This window comes from Rana temporaria, chromosome 9 (assembly GCF_905171775.1).
Source record: "Rana temporaria chromosome 9, aRanTem1.1, whole genome shotgun sequence".
NCBI lineage: Eukaryota > Metazoa > Chordata > Amphibia > Anura > Ranidae > Rana > Rana temporaria.
The window spans coordinates 32,089,748-32,112,855 of NC_053497.1; the positions used below are offsets into that span (position 1 = coordinate 32,089,748).

Here is a 23,108-nt window from a genome sequence, read left to right on the forward strand (position 1 = left end):
CAGCTATGGCCTGGGAGTTTCTCACTTCTACCTAATCTTGTCCCATGGGGGGGGGCACCGAACTGATTCTTTGCCCCGGGTGAAATAATGTCTAGATTCCCCACTGGTACTGCCTATAAGAGGAGCAGTACCAGCCCTTCTACTCTAATAAAGTAGAACGGCTAGTGGCTAGTGAAGGGGAAGAGGGGGCTTGGGGGGCCAGGGGGGGGGGGGGGGTGCGGGAGTTGTCCAGCCTCCATGGGAGAGACCTGTCAAAGTGTGCCAGTCTGGATGAAGTCCAGGGCCAAATTTCTGTCCCAGTCCAACCCTGGTCCTGCCTAGATGGGTCTGAGGGGGGATCAGACGCAAACCTAATGCCGCGTACACACGATCATTTTTCGGGTTGTAAAAAACAACGATCATGTGTGGGCTTCAGAGCATTTTTCAGGTTCTGAAAAACGACATTCGAACATGCTCTATTTTTTCACAACGTTTTAAATAATGAAGTTTTTTCGGGTTGTAAAAAATGATCGTGTGTGGGCTTAAACGACGTGAAAAACCTGCGCATGCTCAGAAGCAAGTTATGAGCCGGGAGCGCTCGTTCTGGTAAAACTACCGTTCGTAATGGAGTAAGCACATTCATCACGCTGTAACAGACAGAAAAGCGCAAATAGTCTTTTACTAACAGGAAATCAGCAAAAGCAGCCCCAAGGGTGGCGCCATCCGCATGGAAATTCCCAGTTTATTGTGCCGTCGTACGCGTTGTACGTCACCGCGCTTTGCTAGAGCATTTTTTTTTCACTATCGTGTGTAGGCAAGGCCATTTTAATAAAGAAGTTAAAAAAAACTTTGTTTTTTCTAGAGGCTGAAAAACTTTGTTTTTTACAACCCGAAAAAAAATCGTGTGTACGCGGCATTAGAGTTTTTCAAACAGGGTTGAGAGAGGATGTGCATTGCCATCAAGTATGTCATTGGAAAATTGCTTATTAAAAAAAAAAAAAAAACGTTAGCATATTTTTTCATTTTTTTAGGTAATGGGGACCAGGGTGAAGGGTGAAGGTGGGGAACTGCACCTCAGTTCAGACCTCCTTCTCAGCACAGCGCCTACCAGGAATGAAGGTGGCTTCTCCTTCCTCCCATCTTAGGACATGTGACAAGGGGAGACGGGAAGAGCACTCTGCCCTCTCTCCCCAGTGGCTCCTTGGTAGGATGGAGGTTTGTTCTCAACTGCAGCCTGCTCTCTTCTGCCCACAGTAGGCTACCATTGAAGGTAGAAGAGAGCAGAATCCCCCCTCCAGTAGCTATTGAGGCCCCCCTTTCCCAGTGACAGGAGTGACACTACAGTCATGACTGCCAGTTAGGCACCAGAGAACGGAGTGTCCAAACATCCAGCATTCCCCCCAATCCATATATCAACACTGCACCCAGGGCACATGTCCCTTCTGCCCCTCTCCCCCCCGTTTTCCTAGCCCTGCTGCTTATAATTTTATTGTAAAGATGAAATAAGGGGTGCATGCCTTGTGTCTGCCCTGTGCTGTCTAAGTAGGCCTGAGGAAATGGAGGGGGGGGGGGGGGTTCTCAGTTGCCTACTGTCATGGATATGCAATAGTCTGGCAGCTTACCTGTTTCCATCTGTCCATTAAAAGGCCTGACTCTGTTCTGGTTGCCTTCTTATCTCCTCTACTTCCTGTATGGCCCCCACCCAGGCCATGCCAGGGAGTCTATATTAACTGTTGCACTACAGGCCTGCAGTGCTGTTCAACAGTGTTGTTTGCTTAAGTTCCTGTCTGCAGTGTGCTACGATTATCTTCCTGTGTACCGTTTTTGGCTCGTCCCTGACTTCTCCTGTTTGAGTGTGCCCTTGACCTTTTGCCTGTCCCTCGGTTACCCTAGTCTGCCTGTTGCCCTGACCTCGGCTTACCCATCACTACCATTTGTCCTGCTTGCTGCTTCCCCTCTCTCTCTGCGGAGCGTGACCTAGGGGTCGTGACCTGGATCCAGCTGCGGTGAAGGCCATCCCCACCACTAGAGGCTCTGGTGAACACAAAGCTGGGTCTTAGACTCCGCGCCCTGGGCGATCTTGGGTTCACGCTTCCTCTCTGATAGCAGCAGTCGGCTATAGGGTTCACTACCCTGTGGTGCATCCCTGACCCCAACCTGACACCTACCTAGGAGTTTTTCAAAGGGGTTTGGGAGAAGCCATGCATGACTTGCAGGTAAGAAATTGAAAAAATGCTTCTTATTCAATACCTGAGCAGTGTTTTAATGCAGTGGGGATGCTGGAATGCATGGGCCATTTTATTGTAAAGGTGAGCTAACCTTTTAATTGATCGTTGAGTCTAGTGGGGTGTAAAGCAGAAGACTACTTTCCTTTTACTTTGCCACTGCAGGCTTTTGCCCCACTGGTTCCAGGATAGACTGCTCCCCTTTGCCAGTCTTGCACCTCCAAACTAACGTCTTAAAGAGTTCACCTTTACCTGAAACCTCCCAATGCATGTAAGGGGTGCCTGTAGATAAAAACAAACTGTGCAGCTTTGACTAAAGTTAAATAGTGCCTTTGCTATAGATGTAGGCCATTTATGTACCTCAGTCCTTAAGCTTGTCCCAAAAGCTCCCGGAGATGGCATCATCCCATTCTGCCTTGTTGCTAAGACGTTGCTATGACACTCCCAGCCATTATTGCTCACCCTCACCATCACCAGAGAGAGCTCCCAAATCCTTGCACATGCGTGGTCCTTTATCTCATTAGTGAGCTAAAAGCTACTGCAACAGGCAAGAGAGCACATGCAAAGGAGTTTGAATCAGCTGGGGCTACCTTAGCAACGTCCTAGCAACAAGGCAATTCCAACTCTGGGAGTTTTTATTTTTAGAAAGCCTACAACTATAGCAAAGGGCATTATTTAAAGGGATTGTAAAGGTAAATGTTTTTTCACCTTAATGCATTCTATGTATTAAGGTGAAAAAACATCTGAGTATTAGCGCCCCCCCGATTACTTACCTGACCCCTCGAAAGTCCTGCGCCGTGAACGAGCAGGCTTCTCGGCAGTCTTCCTGGCTCATTCATTGGCTGCTGTCAATCACACCCAATGACGCGGCGCGCCGAGGGGTGGGGCCGAGTGATACAGTGAGCGGCTATGGCCGCCGGCTGTATCACGAGAGCGCGCCCGCAAGCACTCAACACCATGCAAGCTCTCTCACATGAAGGTGTTAAGTCCTTGCGGGGGGGAGCCGAGACAGCCGCCGAGGGACCCAAGAAGACCAGGTTCGGGGCCACTCTGCATGTTTTTGTTATTTAACCACTTGGAGCCTTGAGCATTGTACTTTAAAGGCCACAAGATGGCTCTACAATGCCGGGAGGTTGTCTATTGACGTCCTCGGCTCCTTCGGGCACTGGGGGGCGCGCGTGCCCGCCGCGTCACTGAGGTACCGGTGCGCGTGCCTAGTGGCCACGATGTCTGCCAGGTACCCGCGATCGGCCGTTGCACAGCCAAGGACGTGGATCTGTGTGTGTAAACACACAGATCCACGTCCTGTCAGGGAGAGGAGACTGATGCTGTGTCCCATAGGGACACAGATCAGTCACCTCCCCCAGTCAGTCAGTCCCCCCCCCCCCCAGTAAGAATCACTCCTAGGGAACACATTTAACCCCTTCCTCGCCCCCTAGTGTTATCCCCTTCCCTGACAGTCACATTTATACAGTAATCAATGCATATTTACAGCACTGTTCACTGTATAAATGTGAATGGTCCCAAAAATGTGTCAAAATTATCCAATGTGTCCGCCATAATGTCACAGTCCCAATAAAAATCACAGATTGCCACCATTACTTTAAAAAAAAAATTATAATAAAAAAATGTAATTCTGTCCCCTATTTTGTAGGCACTATGGCCCGGATTCACGTAGATCGGCGCATCTTTAGAGCGGCGTAGCGCATCTCATATGCGCTACGCCGACGTAACATAGAGAGGCAAGAACAGTATTCACAAAGCAAATTCCCTTTGTTGCGCCGAAGTAACGTAAATTGGCCGGCGTAAGTCCGCCTAATTCAAAGTAGGAAGGTAGTGGGCGTGATCTATTAAAATGAAGCGTGACCCCATGTAAATGAAGGGCCAGACGAACGGCGCATGCGCGCACATGCTCAGAATCACGTCGCATATACTCCCTAAGATACGACGGCTCAATGCCTACGACGTGAACGTAACCTACGCCCAGCCCCATTCACGTACGACTTACGTAAACAACGTAAAATACGACGGCTGTTCCCTGGTCCATACCCTAACATGACTTACACCTGCTTTAGGTGGAATAACTTTACGCCGGATGTACGCCTTACGTAAACGGCATAGATTACAGCGACGGGCACAAGTACGTTCGTGAATTGGCGTATCTTGGTAATGTGCATATTCAACGCGTAAATCAATGGAAGCGCCCCTTGCGGCCAGCGTAATTATGCGTCCAGGCTCCGACGGTGTAGGAGACTTACGTCGGTCGGATGGAGCCAAAATTCAGGCGTATCTTATTTCAAGAATCGGGCCCATAGATACGACGGCGCATCCGTGCACTTAGGCGGCGTATCAGAAGATACGTCAGCGTAAGTGCTTTCTGAATCCGGGCCTATAACTTTTGCGCAAATCAATCACTATACGCTTATTGCGTTATTTTTGGTAAAAAAAAAAAAAAAAAATGTAGAAGAATACATATCGGCCTAAACTGAGAACATTTTTTTTTTTTTTTTTAATTTAACATTTTAACATTTTTTTTTTTTTGTGATATTTATTATAGCAACAATTTCAAATATTGTGTTTTTTTTTTCAAAATTGTCGTTCTTTTTTTGTTTATAGCGCAAAAAATAAAAACCGCAGAGATGATCAAATACCACCAAAAGAAATATCTATTTGTGGGGAAAAAAAGGACGGCAATTTTGTTTGGGAGTCACGTCGCACGACCGCGCAATTGTCAGTGAAATCGACGCAGTGCCGAAAGATGAAATTTCCCTTGGGCAGGAAGGGGGTATATGTGCCCAGTAAGCAAGTGGTTAAAAAAAAAGAAAAAAAAATTCCTTTAGTGATCCTTTAACTTTGGTCAAAGCTGCACAGTTTGTTTTTCTCTATAATAACCCCCTTACTTGCAGAGACAGTTTTATGGTAAAGGTGAACTAACCATTTAACCCTTACTCTGTAGGGGGGGAAGTTCACCAAAAAGCTATTTGTTATGCCGCGTACACACGATCATTTTTCGGCATGAAAAAAAACGTAGTTTTTTAAAAACGTCATTTAAAATGATCGTGTGTGGGCTTCACATCATTTTTCAGGTTCTGAAAATCGAACATGCTGCATTTTTTAACGTCGTTTTAAACGTTGTCGTTTTTCGGGTTGTAAAAAATGATCGTGTGTGGGCTAAAACGACGTAAAAAACCCGCGCATGCTCAGAGGCAAGTTATGAGACGGGAGCGCTCATTCTGGTAAAACTACCGTTCATAATGGAGTAAGCACATTCATCACGCTGTAACAGACAGAAAAGCGCGAATCGTCTTTTACTAACACAGAATCAGCTAAAGCAGCCCAAAGACGAATGGAACTTCCCCTTTATAGTGCCGTCGTACGTGTTGTACGTCACCGCGCTTTGCTAGATCATTTTTTTAAAACGATGGTGTGTGGGCAGCGTCGTTTTAATGATGAAGTTGGGAAAACTTCGTTTTTTTTCGACATGCTAAAAAACATTTTTTTTTTTCATGCCGAAAAATGATCGTGTGTACGCGGCATGAGGGTTGACTGGAGTTCAGCTTTAAATAAAACGAATATGTTGTATTAATATTATTATTTTAGTTGTTGGAGGAATTTTATATGATTTTATTTTGGCTGCTCCCCCCAGATTATAGGGGTGGTCTGTTTCTAGAGGAGTACACTGGGATGCAATAATTTATATTATTCTTAATATTTCTAAGTATTTCTATAGATATTTTAAGGTTTTCCTGTGGAATGAGCAAAACGCTGTTCAGGTTTTCAATCTTAACCTACTAATATCACATGGACCAGAATGCATTGCAGTTCTAAATTGAGATCAAATATTTTTAAGAATAATGGGGATTACCTTGGAAACTAAGGGCCAGATTCACAGTGAGAGTACGCCGGCGTATCTACTGATACGCCAGCGTACTTTCAAATTTGCCACGTCGTATCTTTAGTTTGAATCCTCAAACCAAGATACGACGGCTTCTGGCTTCGATCCGACAGGCGTACGGCTTCGTACGCCTTCGGATGGTAGGTGCAATACTTCGGCGCCCGCTGGGTGGAGTTTGCGTAGTTTTCCGCGTCGAGTATGCTAATTCGCTTTTTACGGCGATCCACGAAGGTACGCGCGGCCGTCGCATTCTCTTACGTCGTCGCTAGTCGGCTTTTCCCGGCGTAAAGATAAGGCTGCTATTTTGCGGCGTATAGATAGACATGCCATGTTAAAGTATGGCCGTCGTTCCCGCGTCGAATTTAAATTTTTTATTTTTTTGCGTAAGTCGTCCGTGAATAGGAAAGGACGTACCTCACGTCTACGTTCAAAAAATGACATCGGTGCGACGTCATTTCGCGCTAAGCACGGCGGGAAATTTCAAAACGGAGCATGCGCAGTTCAATCGGCGTGGGGGCGCGCTTCATTTAAATGAATCACGCCACCTCCCCGCCGATTTGAATTACGCGCCGAGAGATACACTACGCCGCCGTAACTTACTGCTCAAAATCGATGTGGATTCGAAATTCCGCCAGGTAAGATACGGCAGTGTAGCGTATCACTGATACGCTGCGCCAGGGGAAATGTATGTGAATCTAGCCCTAACATTTTGGTGGAACCCATTCAACATAAAAAAGTTGCCGTTGTTCTGAAAGACGGGTTAACACAAGAGGGACCACTAAGTTCAAAGTGAAAATCCAGAATATCTATAGGGGGATCAACCTTCATTCTGAGCCAGAGGTCTAATATTTAATATCTGCGGTTCGTACATTTTATATCTACACATTGTAATTACAAAGGTACGCTACTCTGCACAGTTATTATTATTATTATTATTTTTAACTGTTGTTTCGATACGTTTTTTTGTTGGAGCTGTGAGCAAACTTTATAGTTCTAAAGTGGATGGATTTTCACACTGGCTGGTACAGGTGTATCAAACTATGAAAAGTCAAGGACTGCTATCGGATTATCTCCAGTAGAAGACATTAGTCCAGTTGTGTGTTCATTCGAAAACCATTAAATGTTTTTTTTACAACACTGCTAAGTATTATTCTATTAACCTGTCCTTAAAAAATATGTAAACCCAACATTTCATATTCCTGATATGTGGCTGCTGTACCATGTACTTGTATGAAAAAAATCTCCTGTTCTCTTTGTATTGCTTCCTTTGTATGAAATCCCTGGTGTCTCTCTGCTTTCTTATTAACCGGTTAACGCCCGCCGCATGTATATGTACGTCCACAGAATGGCACGTACAGGCATATGGGCGTACATGTACGTCCCCGCCTTTCTGTGGGGCGGGGGTCCGATCGGGACCCCCCCCGGTACTTGCGGCGGTCGGGTTCCCTCGGGGAGCGATCCGGGACGACGGCTCGGCTATTCGTTTATAGCCGCTCTGTCGCGATCGCTCCCCGGAGCTGAAGAACGGGGAGAGCCGTATGTAAACACGGCTTCCCCGTGCTTCACTGTGGCGGCTGCATCGATCGAGTGATCCCTTATGTAGGGAGACTCGATCGATGACGTCAGTCCTACAGCCACACCCCCCTAAAGTTGTAAACACACACAAAGTGAACACTAACTCCTACAGCGCCCCCTGTGTTTAACTCCCAAACTGCAACTGTCATTTTCACAATAAACAATGCAATTTAAATGCATTTTTTGCTGTAAAAATGACAATGGTCCCAAAAATGTGTCAAAATTGTCCGCCATAATGTCGCAGTCACGAAAAAATCGCTGATCGCCGCCATTAGTAGTAAAAAAAAAATATATATAATAAAAATGCAATAAAACTATCCCCTATATTGTAAACGCTATAAATTTTGCGCAAACCAATCGATAAACGCTTATTGTGTTTTTTTTATACCAAAAATAGGTAGAAGAATACGTATTGGCCTAAACTGAGGGAAAAAAAATGTATATATGTTTTTGGGGGATATTTATTATAGCAAAAAGTAAAAAATATTGAATTTTTTTCAAAATTGTTGCTCTATTATTGTTTATAGCGCAAAAACTAAAAACCGCAGAGGTGATCAAATACCACCAAAAGAAAGCTCTATTTGTGGGAAAAAAAGGACGCCAATTTTGTTTGGGAGCCACGTCGCACGACCGCGCAATTGTCTGTTAAAGCGACGCAGTGTCGAATCGCAAAAAGGGGGCTGGTCTTTTACCTGCATTTTGGTCCGGGGCTTAAGTGGTTAAAAAAAGAAAATTGCCATTACAACAACTTTAAACTAAATAGGCTGTTTTAGAAGGCGAGTGTTTACATATACCATATATACTCGAGTATAAGCTGACCCGAATCTAAGCCAAGGCACCTTATTTTACCATAAAAAAAATGGGAAAACATATTGACTCGAGTATAAGCCTAGGGTGTCCATCTGCATGCCTCACTTTGCCTTACTGTGTCCATGTGCATGCCTCACTGTGCCCATGACTAGACTGACGTTTAACATAGGAGTCTATAGAAGGGGTGCCCGGCTTTGAAAAAAAAACGGTGCTCCCCAGCCGTAGGTCCCCCAGACAACAAACTTTGCACACTTATAGAGGAGAAATGGGGCTACATGTGTGCCAAGTTCCGGGTCCAGGAGACCTACGACCGGCCGGTACTGGGTCCCCAAATTCACAAGAGAAATTACCGTTTAACATGGGAGTCTATGGAAGGGGTGCCCGGCTTTGAAAAATTGCTGTCAGAATACAATACCACAGTGGGGAGGATCCCCCCATCTACACTGAATTGGGACATTTTTTTTTTCTTCAACCCGCTGGTTAAAATGAAAAAGAATGTAGAATGTATTGGCTCCTTAAAGCTAGCCATACACTAGTAGATTTTCACACGGACTTTCATACAAATACATTCAATGACCTGACCAATGTCATTTAAAAGTTTTGCTTTTAACATATGATTTTGGAATGAATGGTCTTTCCTGAACGAGAAGCACATTCACTGTTAGAAATTTCACGGAAAAAAAAAATCCATTCTGCTCTTTTGAATTTTTTTCATCGCTGTGGTCGAAAAAAAAAGGAAGCCAAAATGACCTTACATCAATTAGAAAATTAAATTAACGTTTTGAAAACATTTATTTTTTATTATATGAACATCTACTACTGTATGGCCGGCCTTAGCTAGTATATGAGCCGCAGTTGTCAGCAGATTCAGGTTATAACACAAGACAAGGCAATAGGAAACATGACTCACACCTGACTAACGTAAGGGCTGGGGCTGATAATATACATATATCTCACCCTCCTATTCTATATCTGGAACACACAGGGCTGGGTTACAGGAATGGCATGTTATAGACCTTCTGTTCTTACAAATCTTCAGTCATGCAAATTCTAGCTGAACGCGGCTGATGTAGAGGTTTTAAAGGTATAATGCCACGCAAAAGTCTAAAAACGAGTACCCAGTACCAAGGGGCGGACTGACCATTCGGGCACTGCCTGAGGGCCCCATGCCACTAGGGGGCCCCATCAGGGTTGCCAGCCTAAAAAAAAAAACAGGGACAGTATGTAAAAATCTCAGTTTTTTTAAAAAAAATCCCAAGATTATAGCTGCCCCGCCTTTCCAGTACCTTTTCAGTGTGTGTGTGTACTGTATGTGTGTGTGTGTATACTGTGTGTGTGTGTATACTGTGTGTGTATTCTGTATGTGTGCAGGGATGGACTGGCCATTGGGACTACAGGGAGTTTCCCGGTGGGCCGGCTTCAGTGACAGCGGAACGCCGCCCTTCTCTGCTCCTCTGTCTCCCCCTTCCCGCAGCGCTCACCTCATCTCCCTGCCCACAGCGCTCAACTGGGGGGGAAAAGAGGAGCAGAGGGGACTACAGAGGAGCATGGGGGAGGGGACAGACAGCTGACTCAAAAGTTATGGCCTGGGAGTTTCTCACTTCTGCCTAATCTTGTCCCATAAGGGGGGGGGGGGGCACCAAACTGATTCTTTGCCCTGGGTGAAATAATGTCTGGCTTCCCCACTGGTACTGCCTATAAGAGTACCAGTACCAGCCGTTTTACTCTAATAAAGTAAAACAGCTAGTGAAGGGGGGGGGGGGGGGGAGGGAGTTGTCCGGCCGCTGTGGGAGAGACCTGTCAAAGTGGGCCAGTCTGGATGAAGTCCAGGGACACATTTTTGTCCCAGTCCAGCCCTGTATGTGGGTGTATACTGTGTGGCCCCATAATCTCCTATTGCCCGGGGGCCCCATGAGTTGTCAGTCCGCCTCTGCCCGTACCAGTTCCATTTTTATGGGCGAGCTAACAGAACCCCTACCCTGTGATGCCAGGAAACAAACTTGTCAATAGTCGAGAAATCCAAGCACACCACTACAGGGGGTCCCCGGGTTACGAACAAGATGGGGAATGTAGGTTTGTTCTTAAGTCAAATTTGTTTTTAAGTCGGAACAGCGGCGCAGGAAAGAGCGGTGATCGTCAGGCTTCACTAGGCCGGACCAGGCCCTGGCCGCGACAGGCGGGTTTTAGTGGCCTGGCAGGCCACAGGACCATACCAGGCCTGTGGATGGGCAGGCAGGATGACGAGGGGGGCCCCCTTAACTCGCAGCCAGGCCAGGAACGACTCACTCCAGCAAAGCACAGGCCAGGAGATGGCGGTGGGCGCGCGGAATCGCCACAATACAGGCACGGGACACAGCAGAGTATGGAGAGGAACGGGCAGGTAATTAGATTGTTTTTCAGCATCTATGTGCAAGGATGGCTAAGGATAGAGTGCAGGATCCTTGGAGCTCCTCACTAACACCCCATTCGTAAGTAGGAATCGTTCCCAACTCGGATGTTCGTAATTCGGGGACCCCCTGTATAGGACAGGAATTGTGTCAAGGATACCATGTAACAAAATATCAGGGGATAATCTAAAACTGAACAAAAAGAATAGAGTATTGGGACTTTTAGATGCTGAAACCTCCTAATGGAATAATATCTGACACAGTGATGTATAAAATACCAAATGTATTAAATACATAAAATGTCTTATATCATTTAAGACACGTGTAACAAAAATATGAAACAGCAAACTCTGTATACACCCGGAAACAGCCCCTACAACAAAGTGAACAATTTCCTCAATAGTCACATTATGTGTAATCATGATAAACACTCAGGACCAAGGTATGAGAAAAAAGACACAGCCCAACGCGTTTCGAATGGTTGCTTCTCCAGGGGTTTTCGTTGACAAAAAAATATATTATATTATCTCTGGTAATGCAATAGGTGTGTGCGCCTTCCATTTCTGTTTTTCTTGTAGGCCCTACAACAAGGTGAACAATTTCCTCAATAGTCACATTATGTGTAATCATGATCATGATAAACACTCAGGACCAAGGTATGAGAAAAGGGACACATCTCAACGCGTTTCGAATGGTAGCTTTCCATAGGGAATGTTGCTGTTATTGTAACACCAGGAAGGGAGCCTTTTGTGTTTGGCTTTTTGATGTTTTCTGCCATGATTGAAGATTTAACATTGTGACCATATCAGCATTTGGAAGCTGCTCATTACCTTTGCAGTTGTTTGTGGCTATACTGGGGAGATTTTTCCCAGTGCAGCATGGCAGAACTTTGATCAATTTAGCTTGGAATTGACATGTCCTGTGTATTAGATCTCTGATGCGTTTTGTGGGACAGCTTCTCTTGGGCTGGTTCCAGACCTACATGATTGAGACAGACATTTGACCCATTCTGCAGGGCCCTGGTGGGAACATGCAACGCTTCTTTTGAGGTTTTCCATAACTACTACTTACTGAATCAGCTCTCTTACGAAAACCCCTGAAGAAGCTACCATGCGAAATGTGTTGAGGTGCATCTCTTTTCTCATACCTTGGTCCTCAGTGTTTATCGTGATCATGATTACACATAATGGGACTTTTGAGGAAATTGTTCACCTTGTTGTAGGGGCTGTTTACGGGTGTATACATAGTTTGCTGTTTCATATTTTTGTCACACATCTCTTAAATGATATAAGACATACTATGGGCCAGATTCTCGTACATCCCCGCAATTTTGTGCGGGCGTAACGTATCTGATTTACGTTACGCCTCCGCAACTTAGACGGGCAAGTGCTGTATTCTCAACGCAATTGCTCTGGAGGTTGCGGCGGCATATCGTAAATCGGCCAGCGTAAGCCTGCCTAATTCAAATTTGGATCAGGGGGACGTGTTTTATGTAAATCTGCTGTGACCCGACGTGATTGACGTTTTTCCCGAACGGTGCATGCGGCGTGGAATTTCCCAGTGTGCATTGCTCCAAAGTACGCCGCAAGGACGTCATTGGTTTCGACGTGAACGAAAATGACGTCCAGCCCCATTCACGGACGACTTACGCAAACGACGTAACTTTTTCAAATTTTGAGGCGGGAACGACGGCCATACTTAACATTGGTACGCCGCACTTATGCCTCATATAGCAGGGGCAACTATACGCCGGGAAAAGCCTAACGTAAACGTCGTAACTTTACTGCGTCGGTCGGGCGTACGTTGGTGAATTCGCGTATATCGAGCTGATTTACATATTTTGACGCGTAAATCAGCTTAGCAGTCAGCGGAAAAATGCAGTTACGATCCGACGGCGTAAGAGACTTACACCTGTCGGATCTAATGGATATCTATGCGTAACTGATTCTAAGAATCAGACGCATAGATACGATGGGTTGGATTAGGACTTACGACGGCGTACATGGCGCTGCGCCGTCGTAAGTCCTTTCAGAATCTGGCCCTATGTATTTAATAAATTTGGGATTTTATACATCACTGTGTCAGATATTATTCCATTAGGAGGTTTCAGCATCTAAAAGTCCAATTACAGTTAAACCTCGAAATACGAGCATATTCCATTCCAGGAGTATGCTCGTAATCCAAAATACTTGCATATCAAAGCGAGTTTTCCCATTGAAGTCAATGGAAACTAATAATTTGTTCCGCATTGACTTCAATGGGATGCAATACCGAATGTGGCCAGAGGTGGGGGGGGGGGGCGCCAGACAGCGCCAAAAAGGCCCGAGGACACTTCAGCTCGTTTCCTGCGCTCCTGTCACGTACCTGGACGGAGTCTGAAGTGACGAGGTCAGCCTCTCTTGTATCTCCGGCCCTGGTCCCGCTGAGAGTGGAGACAGGAGAAACCAAGGGCCCAGGGGAACACGAGTGCCTGCAGATGAGGCTCTGGAAGCCTGAAGCAGATGATGCAATTCTTGGAAGGCAGCAAGCCGCAGCAGGTCGCAGGCACGGTGTTGCAGATACCCGGGAAGCAGAGTAGAGCCAAACAAGAGACAGGAGCGTAGTCACACGGATAGCCAGGTTCAGTAACAGACGGGCAGCAAGGTGCAAAGTCATCAGGCAGAAGCAAGGTCAAAGTAGGGAGCCAAGTTCAACAACCGATAATCGGAAGTGTAGCGAAATCCAGTAGCAGGGTCAGGGAAAGCCAGGGTTCAGTAACAGGTGACAGGCAGGTAAACACAGGATACAGGTACCGGAACAGCTGAGATCCGTCAGTACTAGACTGGGATCAGTGCACCCCTTAAATAGGCCATCTGGTGCCAAGGGAAGGTGTGCACGCGCTCCCGTGGACATGTGCATTGGCGTATCTGAGCATGTGCGTGCGCGCATGCACTGCAGGCCAATGTTCGGCTTTTCTCAGCTCCTGCGCCCCCGTACCTCAGGTCAAATGAGGTACTGCAGGCCTATTTTTGGCTCTGCTCGGCTTCTGCGCCCCCGTACCTCAGGCCAAATTAAGTACTGCAGGCCTATTTAGCTTGAATTCTGCTCGTCTTGCGATTCAACACTCGCAAACCGAGTCAGAATTTAAAAATAAAGTTGCTCGCAAATCAAAACGCTCTCAAACCAAGTTGTTCTTAAACCAAGGTTCCACTGTACTCTTTTCTTTTTGTTCTATTTAACCTGGGATGTTGTGCTGTATTTCGGGTGATATACGCTGCTATAACCAGATAATCTGAAACTGTTTCAAGAGCTAAATTAACCCTGCAGATAGGTACAAGCAGCATTTTTAAAATGTGCGTAGAACCGTAAGTAAATAAAATGTTTTCTTTTTAAATACGGATTATCAAAAATGAGCACAATAACAGGAGAAGTAATTGAAAAAAAAAACACACAGGGATTTAATGGACACAATATAGATTTACATTCAGTCAGTTTATTGTTTCGGTTCTTCCAAAATATAACCATACAGTATATTGAAGCTGTAAGCTCATTCATTCAGATGACAGTATTCTAAAAAAGAAAAAGAAAAAAGAATTGCATCATGTTATTCCACCATGAAATGTATACACAGAATAGGTACATTCTACAGACAGCATAGTGGCTAGCATGTCTACCTTGCAGCACTGGAGTCCTCCATTTGAGTCCAGCCATGGACACTATAGGCCCAGATTCACAAAAGAGATACGACGGCGCATCTCCAGATACGCCGTCGTATCTCTGCCTAGCGCCGTCATATCTATGCGACTGATTCATAGAATCAGTTACGCATAGATATTCAGTAGATCCGACAGGCGTAAGTCTCTTAGGCCGTCGGATCTTAACTGCAATTTTTTTTTTTTTGCCCGCTAGGTGGCGCTTCCATCGATTTCCCCGTCGAGTATGCAAATTAGCTAGATGCGCAAATTCCCGAACGACGCAGTAAAGTTACGACGTTTAGGTTAGGCTTTTCCCGGCGTAAAGTTGACCCTGGCACTATGAGGCGCAGTTAATGTTAAGTATGGCTGTCGTTCCCGCGTGGAAAATTTATAAAATTACGTTGTTTGTGTAAGTCGTCCGTGAATGGTGCTGGACGTAATTTACGTCCACGTCAAAACCAATGACGTCCTTGCGACGTCATTTAGAGCAATGGACGCTGGGATATTTTAGGGACGGCGCATGCGCAGTTCGTTCGGCGCGGGGTCGCGCATCATTTAAATGATACACGCCCCCTACCCGCCGAATTTAAAATTCCGCCGGGTGATTTACGTTACGCCGCCGCAACTTTACACGCAAGTGCTTTGTGAATAAAGCACTTGCCTGAAAAACTTGTGGCGGCGTAACGTAAATGTGATACGTTACGCCCGCACAGAGATACGCCGATCTCTGTGAATCTGGGCCTATCTGCGTGGACTTCCTTTGCTTGGTTGGGTTTCCTACTATAGTCCAAAGACATGCTGGTAACATACCTCCCAATTTTTTTTAAATGGGAATGAGGGACACCTATCAGCAAAAGCAGTCTGGATTGTGATTTATACCTACAAATACCTACCTATAATAAGGCTTACCTGTAGGTACAGTGAATATCTCCTATGCACCTATTTTGTAGACCAGGGGTCTCCAAACTGCGGCCCAAGGGCCAGATGTGGCCCTTTGGTAGCCTTTATCTGGCCCTTGGAGCACTATTATTCCCACTCACACCAACAATGGGGCATTTTTTCTTCTATGGATACCAATGATGGGATACTATTCCTCCTACTATAGGGGCACCACTCCTATTGACCACCAACCCTGAGGCCATATTTATTCTCACTGATGATGGGCCCATGACATTTTCTGCCCCTGTTGGCCACAATCCGGCCCCCCTAAAGTCTGAAGGAAAATAGACGCTATAACTTGTGCGCAAACCAATCAATATACGCTTTTAGCAATTTTTTTTTACCAAAAATATGTAGAAGAATACGTATCGGCCTAAACCAAGGAAAAATGTTTTTTATACATTTTTGGGGGCTTTTTATTATAGCAAAAAGTAAAAAACATAGAATTTTTCTCAAAATTGTTGCTCTATTTTTGTTTATAGCGCAACAAATAAAAACCGCAGAGGTGATCAAATACCACCAAAAGAAAGCTCTACTTGTGGGAAAAAAAGCGCCAATTTTGTTCGGGAGTCACATCGCACGACCGCGCAATTGTCAGTTAAAGCGACGCAGTGCCGAATCGCAACAAAAATGCTCTGGTCTTTGGCTAGCAAAATGGTCCGGGCTTAAAGTGGAGGTTCACCCAAAAAATCAATTTTTAACATTAGATTGAGGCTAATTGTGCGAAGCAGAATCGGGTGTTTTTTTTAAATCAATTCAGTACTTACCGTTTTAGAGATAGATGTTCTCCGCGGCTTCCGGTTATGGGCTGCGGGACTGGGCGTTCCTATTTGATTGACAGCCTTCCGACGGTCGCATCCAGCGCGTCACGAGTTTCCGAAAGTAGCCGAACATCGGTGCGCAGGCGCCGTATAGAGCCGCACCAACGTTCGGCAACTCGTGACGCGATGTATGCGACCGTCGGAAGGCTGTCAATCAAATAGGAACGCCCAGTCCCGAAGATCATACCCGGAAGCCACGGAGAACATCTATCTCTAAAACGGTAAGTACTGCATTGATTAGCCTCGCACAATTAGCCTCAATCTAATGTTAAATTTTTTTTTTCGGGTGAACCCCCGCTTTAAGTGGTTGAAGTGTTCGGGTTTGGCTTGAGAGAATAATGGCAACCCTAGATTCCAATAATATGGCACATACATATGTAGACTGACCCAAGCTGGCCCAATGTGACTCTATAAAAGTTGCCATGCCTGGAATTCTTCCTTCATTATGAAATGAAAGTGTGTTCCAACTGCATCTTGAGAAGTGTTAACTTTCCCCCATACAAAGATATTTGACTTATTAGTGGCATTTGTGACTCAGTGATGCCTGCTTGCCTCATCTTGTACCAGCGCTATTTTGGCTCTGTGCCTGAACTCGCATGCTTGAAAACTGGCAGGTTAAACATAACAGACATATACAGTATACAGTACATACACGCCAGACTTTGTTAAAAACTTTGGGAAAAACTCTTGAGATAATTTTCAGATCTTGGGGAACCCCCGCTAAAATTGATAATATCTACAGCACATGTTACATTAGAAGGAATAAGAAATATATATTTTTTTTTAACATTCTACTGCCCTGTACAACAAGATAATTTTTAGTACAAATTAAAGAAATTAAACTAATACCTATAATTAGAAAAAAAGAAATGCAGGTAGTGAAATATGTGGAGTCCCTTAGCATTGGTGGTCAGTTGACCCCCTTACCCTGATGGCCATAGCAGTGCCAACTCAAGTTTGCAGTGGAAAACAGCCGAGGACGAGCAATCGCCCGTTCCGCGGCTGCACCTGCTGCCATCCTCGGTTAGGGAACCAGGAAGTGAAGCGTTGCGGCTTCACTGCTCGGTTCCCTACTGCGCATGCGCGAGTAGCACGCCGCACCGTCACTGGTCCCAGCTCTCTCCTGGGAACAGTGTATTTCCCAGGAGACGAGTAGGGGCGTGTCTGCCGCACAAGTTGTTCCCGGACGTGGGTGCAAATACCTGTCTTAGACAGGTATCTGCACCCCCCTCCCCCCTGAACGGTGCTAAAAGCGGAAGCTCAATTTTTGGGTGGAGCTCCGCTTTAACAATGTCTTTTCCAGATTCTTTCTTTACAGAGAATTCTCTGCTCAAGCCCACAGCTGTCCAAAAACAAACGAAAAACAGGCAGTCTGCCAAGTTTCTCAACATTCCTTACCCCCGAGCTAACTATAAACATTGTAACATTTTGTTCTTTAGATCAAAGGAATGAATTTCATTCTGTAAATGAGGGAAGTTTAACCACTTAACCGCTTGCCGACCGCCGCACGCCGATGTGCAGTGCTCGAGTGCCCGAATGGTCAGTCCGCCCCTGCTCTGACCAGTGCACCTTTGTGAAATACAGAACATCTCCCCACCATGTTGCGGAGGTGAGGTGATCTGTAGTCTCGATATACTTTCTTTCCTAGGGTGCCAAGCAGCACTTCAATAGATTCACCACAAAAAGTGGAGGTTACCATCATAGCACAGGAAGTGTGTTACTGGCAGGATAACAAAATATAGGAAAAAAGACTGAAAAACAAAAAATTATTCAGAAATCACATTTAAAAACGGAGCTCCACCCTAAAGTGGAACTCCCGCTGATCGGAACCCTCCCCCCTCCGGTGTCACATTTGACACCTTTCAGGGGGGAGGGGGGGTGCAGATACCTGTCTAAAGACAGGTATTTGCACCCACTTCCCGCCACACAGTCTTGGGTAAACTGCGGGCATGACGTCACCTGACGCCCCCCCCCCCCGTTGTGTTCTGGGAACACTCGGCTCCCAGAACACAGCGGGAGCCAATCGGCAGGCGTAGCGCGACTCGTGCATGCGCCGTAGGGAACGGGGCAGTGAAGCGGGATCGCTTTACTTCCTGGCGAGGGGGCAGCAGAGTGACGAGCGATCGCTCGTCCTCTGCTGCGGATGGTGCTGGACTCCAGGACAGGTAAGTGTCCTAATATTAAAAGTCAGCAGCTGCAGTATTTGGAGGTGCTGGCTTTTGATAAATTTTTTTTTCAGCGGACATCCGCTTTAAGTACAGGTAAACTGCAATATATTACAGTTTTGCTCTTACAGGTACACTTTATGTACAGATCCCTCCCTGTCCAGCACCAGAAGCACCCTTGTCCCTCGATGTTTAATCTCACTTGGCAGACTGTTCATATGTAAATGCTGCCAAGGGGGCCATTTATAGTTGGATGGAATACAAGTATCTGTATAGTGAAGTATCTACAGTAGCAGGAGTCCTATTTTATGAAATAACCCTTTAAGTGCTCCAAAGCAGGTAAGACTTTCCCCTGATTTAAAAAAAGTAAGAAACCTTTTTTTTTTTTTTTTAGCAAGCAATCAGAATTTGTCCTTCACTGTTCTGACTTTTCTAAACCAAAGAAAACTTCAATCTGATTGGCTGTTATGGTGGGTGCAGGTACTCATTAGATTCTGTCAGGACAGAAATATTGGAGATTCCATTCATAACTTGTTGTGCAAAACTCCAAATCTTTCAACGTTTTCCTTCTGCCACTATTTGGTGAGTCTCTGACCTGTAAAATGCATGTGTGCACACATAGCTACATGCTTGACCCTGGTCAATGACCAAGTAAAAAGCAAAGTCAATATAAAGTTCGCAGCCCCAAAGCTTGCCTTGCACTTTCAAAAAAACAGGTCAGCAGCAACGTCATCTCCCATATTTGTAACTGGTACAGGCTCCTAATGGGCATGTTAGTATTGTAAGTATTAGGACTCAAGTGGGAGGTTGGGGGGGTGGTAAAACTCAGCTATGGAGTTGCGCTTTTACTGCCCCCCAACCACTACCCCAGAGGAGGAACTTGATCCATCAGTGCCCCCGTGTAAGAAACCATGAAGGGCTCAGCTGTCCTCTGGGGCCCTTTCCATCGGTCCCTGGGACCCTTTCCTCCGGTCCTGGGGCCCTTCCCTCTAAGCCTGATGCCGTTCCCACTGATCCCAGGACCCTTTACTCCTACGGAGTAGTATAGAATGTAAAATCACAAATGTCGCAAGGAAATTTCAAGCAAGTTGCCGGTAAGTCGCACAATTTGGTGTCGCATCAATGTGAACAGAGCTGGTCCCGCGGTGGAACCCTTTCACATGTTCTGCAGCGTCCCCCTTCCCGCCGTGTTTGGGAGCCACGGCGGTGACAGAAGGCCATGGCCCAGTTGCAAGTACCACTCTTGTTACCCTGGTAGTGCCGCCACTGCACTACCTCCTTTAGATGAAGAGGCAGCAGCCAGGGACGTACACATGCCATGGCTTAGATGCTTTGATCCTCAGCCATCGCAGGAATTTAACTTCCTGTTGCTTTCGGCCGCCGTAGCTGTGACATTGAACTGCTGTGGCGGTGATCAGAGACAATGGCCAGCTGCTCTGATATTCACTGTACGTCAATGCACCTAGCCATTGTCTCTGACTGAGAGCGTCGGTACACAGACATTTGCACATCTCTCCAGAGATGTTCAATCGGGTTTAAGTCTGGGCTCTGGCTGGGCCACTTCACAGAGTTATCCTGTAGCCACTGCTTTGTTATCTTGGCTGTGTGCTTAGCAGGGCCGGCCCTACCATGGGACCCGATGGTACTATTGTACCAGGCAGCACTTTCAGGGGGGCAGCAAATTTCCTGCCTGCACGCCATCCAATTCTGCCAGCTCCACTCTCCACCCCACTGTGCGGCTAATTGCCGCCCAACCGCTCCGCCCGTTACGCTCTCCGCTCCACTGTGGGGTTAATTGCATGAATAGAGCCATAACAGGTCCCTTTTATACTCCTATATACATGTATAGAGCCATGATAGGTCCACTTTAGTTATCATGATATAAAATAATGGATGTGGGGGCATTTTGGTGGGCGTAATTTTTTTTGGGGGGGGGCAGCATTTCATTCTTGGTACCAGGCAGCACAATGTCTTGGGCCGGCACTGGTGCTTAGGGTCATTGTCCTGTTGGAAGACAAACCTTTGCACCAGTCTGGGGTCCAGAGCATTCTGGAGCAGGTTTTCATCAAGGATGTATCTGTACATTGCTGCATTCATCTTTCCCTTGATCCTGACTAGTCTCCCTGTTCCTGCTGCTGAAAAACATCCCCACGGCATGATGCTGCCACCACCATGCTTCACTATAGGGATGGTATTGGCCAGGTGATGAGCGATGCCTGGTTTCCTCCAGACATGACACTTGCTATTCAGGTCGAAGAGTTCAATCTTTTCTTCATCAGACCAGAGAATTTTGTTTCTCATGGTCTCAGAGTCCTTCAGGTGCCTTTTGACAAACTCCAGGTGGGCTGTCATGTGCCTTTTACTAAGGATTTACTGAGGATTTGCTTCCATCTGGCCACTCTACCATACAGGTCTGATTGGTGGAGAGCTGCAGAGATGGTTTTTCTTCTTGAAGGTTCTCCTCTCTCCACAGAGAAATGCTGGAGCTCTGTCAGAGTGACAATCGGGTTCTTGGTCACCTCCCTGACTAAGGCCCTTCCCCCCCGATCGCTCAGTTTGGCCGGGTGGCCCACTCCTGGTGTCCTGGAGTCCTGGTGGTTCCAAACCTGTTCCATTTCTGGATGATGGAGGCCACTGTGCTCATTGGGACCTTCAATGCTTCAGAAATGTTTCTGTACCCTTCCCCAGATCTGTGCCACCATACAATCCTGTCTCGGAGGTCTACAGACAATTTCTTAGACTTCATGGCTTGGTTTGTGCTCTGACATGCACTGTTAACTGTAGGACCTTATATAGACAGGTGTGTGCTTTTCCAAATCCTGTCCAATCAACTGAATTTACCACAGGTAGACTCCAATCAAGTTGTAGAAACATCTCAAGGATGATCAAAATGCCTATTTTCTTACTTGTATACATGTTTTTATGCAACTCCTTACTTGCCGACTATGCCCTGGAGGTATGAGGAAGTAAAGAGGGAACAAGCGACAACCAAGCTTCAAGAATCAAGTTCCTGAATTTCAGCCAACTAAGATGTGTCTTCTAGACCAGGGGTCGAACTGTGGTCATCGGGAGTAAAAATTATCCTTGCATCAGTGGGAGTAAACAATGCATCTTTGGTATTAGGGGGTGGAATAGTGCCCTATTGCTGGTGTCAATGGGCTGAATAGGGTACCATCATTGGTGTCAATGGGAGAAATAGCGCCCCAGTGTTGGTGTCAGTAGAAGGAACAGTGCACCATCATTGGTGTCAGTGGGATTAGTAGTGCCCCATCATTGGTGTCAGACGAAGGAATAATGCACCACCATTGGTGTCAGTGGCAGCTGGTGCTCCATTTTTTTGGGGGGAGGGGCGGCGACAAATAACCCCCCCCCCCCACCAGGTCCACACTTACTCCATCCAGGTTGCGGGCGGCTTCCCCGACTTCTCCTCCAGGTCAATTCGGTCTTAAGACCCACTTCCTGTCCTGATTGGCTGGAAGGAGAAGCAGGAAGACAATAGCGAATGTTGATTCGCTAATGACACAAGTGAGTAGGCTCGGGGCACAGTGCTCTGTGCCCCAAGCCCAACCTTTTTTAGGCCAATTAGAGCTTCAGGCTCTAATCATGTGCTTCAAAAAATAATAAAAATAGTAGAAAGCTATGCGTCCGGCACCCGCATGGAGATTAGGGGCCCGTGCATGGAGATTAGGGGGGCGGTGTCCCTGCGCCCCTTACAGACTGGCCGCCGCTGGTCAGTGGGATTAATAGTGCCCCATTGTTGGTGTTGGTTTGAGGAATAGAGCCCCATCATTGGCGTCATAGGGGAGAATAGCGCCCCATCGTTGGGGCCAGTGGGATTAATAGTGCCCCATCGTTGGCGTCAATGGGAGAAATATTGCCCCATCATTAGTATCAGAGGGAGGAATAGTGTCTTGTAACAGTGTAAGGAAAAGTTCCCCAAGGGCCGAATAAAGGCAAGCAAAGGGCTACATTCGGCCCCAGGGCCACAGTTCGGAGACCCCTGTTCTAGACTATACCACATTTACAAAGTAGTGACGTGTACTCTATTGTTCTTTGTGTTTAAAAGGTTGAGCACTGCCCTGCAATAAACAGAGATGAGGAAGACAATAATTGAACTGAGCAGACGTCAGTGGCCCAGATTCAAGAAGCAATTGCGCCTGCGTAACCATAGTTACGCAGCGCAATTGCTTACTTGCGCTGGCGTAACAAATGCTCCTGATTCAGGAACCTCGTTACGCCGACTGCAGCCTAAGATATGCGTGGCATAAGGCTCTTATGCCCGCATATCTTAGGCTGCATTCTTGCGATGGCCGCTAGGTGGCGTTCCCGTTGTGCTCAGCGTATAGTATGCAAATTGCATATTAACGCTGATTCACTACGGTACGCGCGCCCTGCGTACTCAGTTTGTGTACGGCGTGTTTAGCGTAAGGCTGCCCCTTCTAATAGCAGGGGCAGCCAATGCTAAAGTATACCCGTCGTTCCCGCGTCGCAAAATTTGAAATTTACGTTGTTTGCATAAGTGAATCGTGAATTGCGCTGGACGCCATTCACGTTCACTTTGAAGCAAATGACGTCCTTGCGACGTCATTTACCGCAATGCACGTCGGGAAAGTTTCCCGACGGAGCATGCGCCCTACG

The 23,108-nt window shown here is 46.4% G+C and overlaps 1 protein-coding gene across 2 annotated transcripts in view; it reads right to left on the reverse strand.

Moving 5' to 3' along the window:
* Positions 1-14,323: 14,323 nt before the first annotated feature.
* APOM (apolipoprotein M) overlaps positions 14,324-23,108 on the reverse strand; it is a 44,317-nt gene continuing 35,532 nt past the window's right edge. For both annotated transcript variants that reach the window (XM_040323095.1, XM_040323094.1), the window contains exon 6: positions 14,324-14,420. In XM_040323095.1, coding sequence (XP_040179029.1) covers positions 14,398-14,420 — 23 coding nt within the window. In that variant the 3' untranslated portion in view covers positions 14,324-14,397. The remainder of the gene's footprint in view (positions 14,421-23,108) is intronic.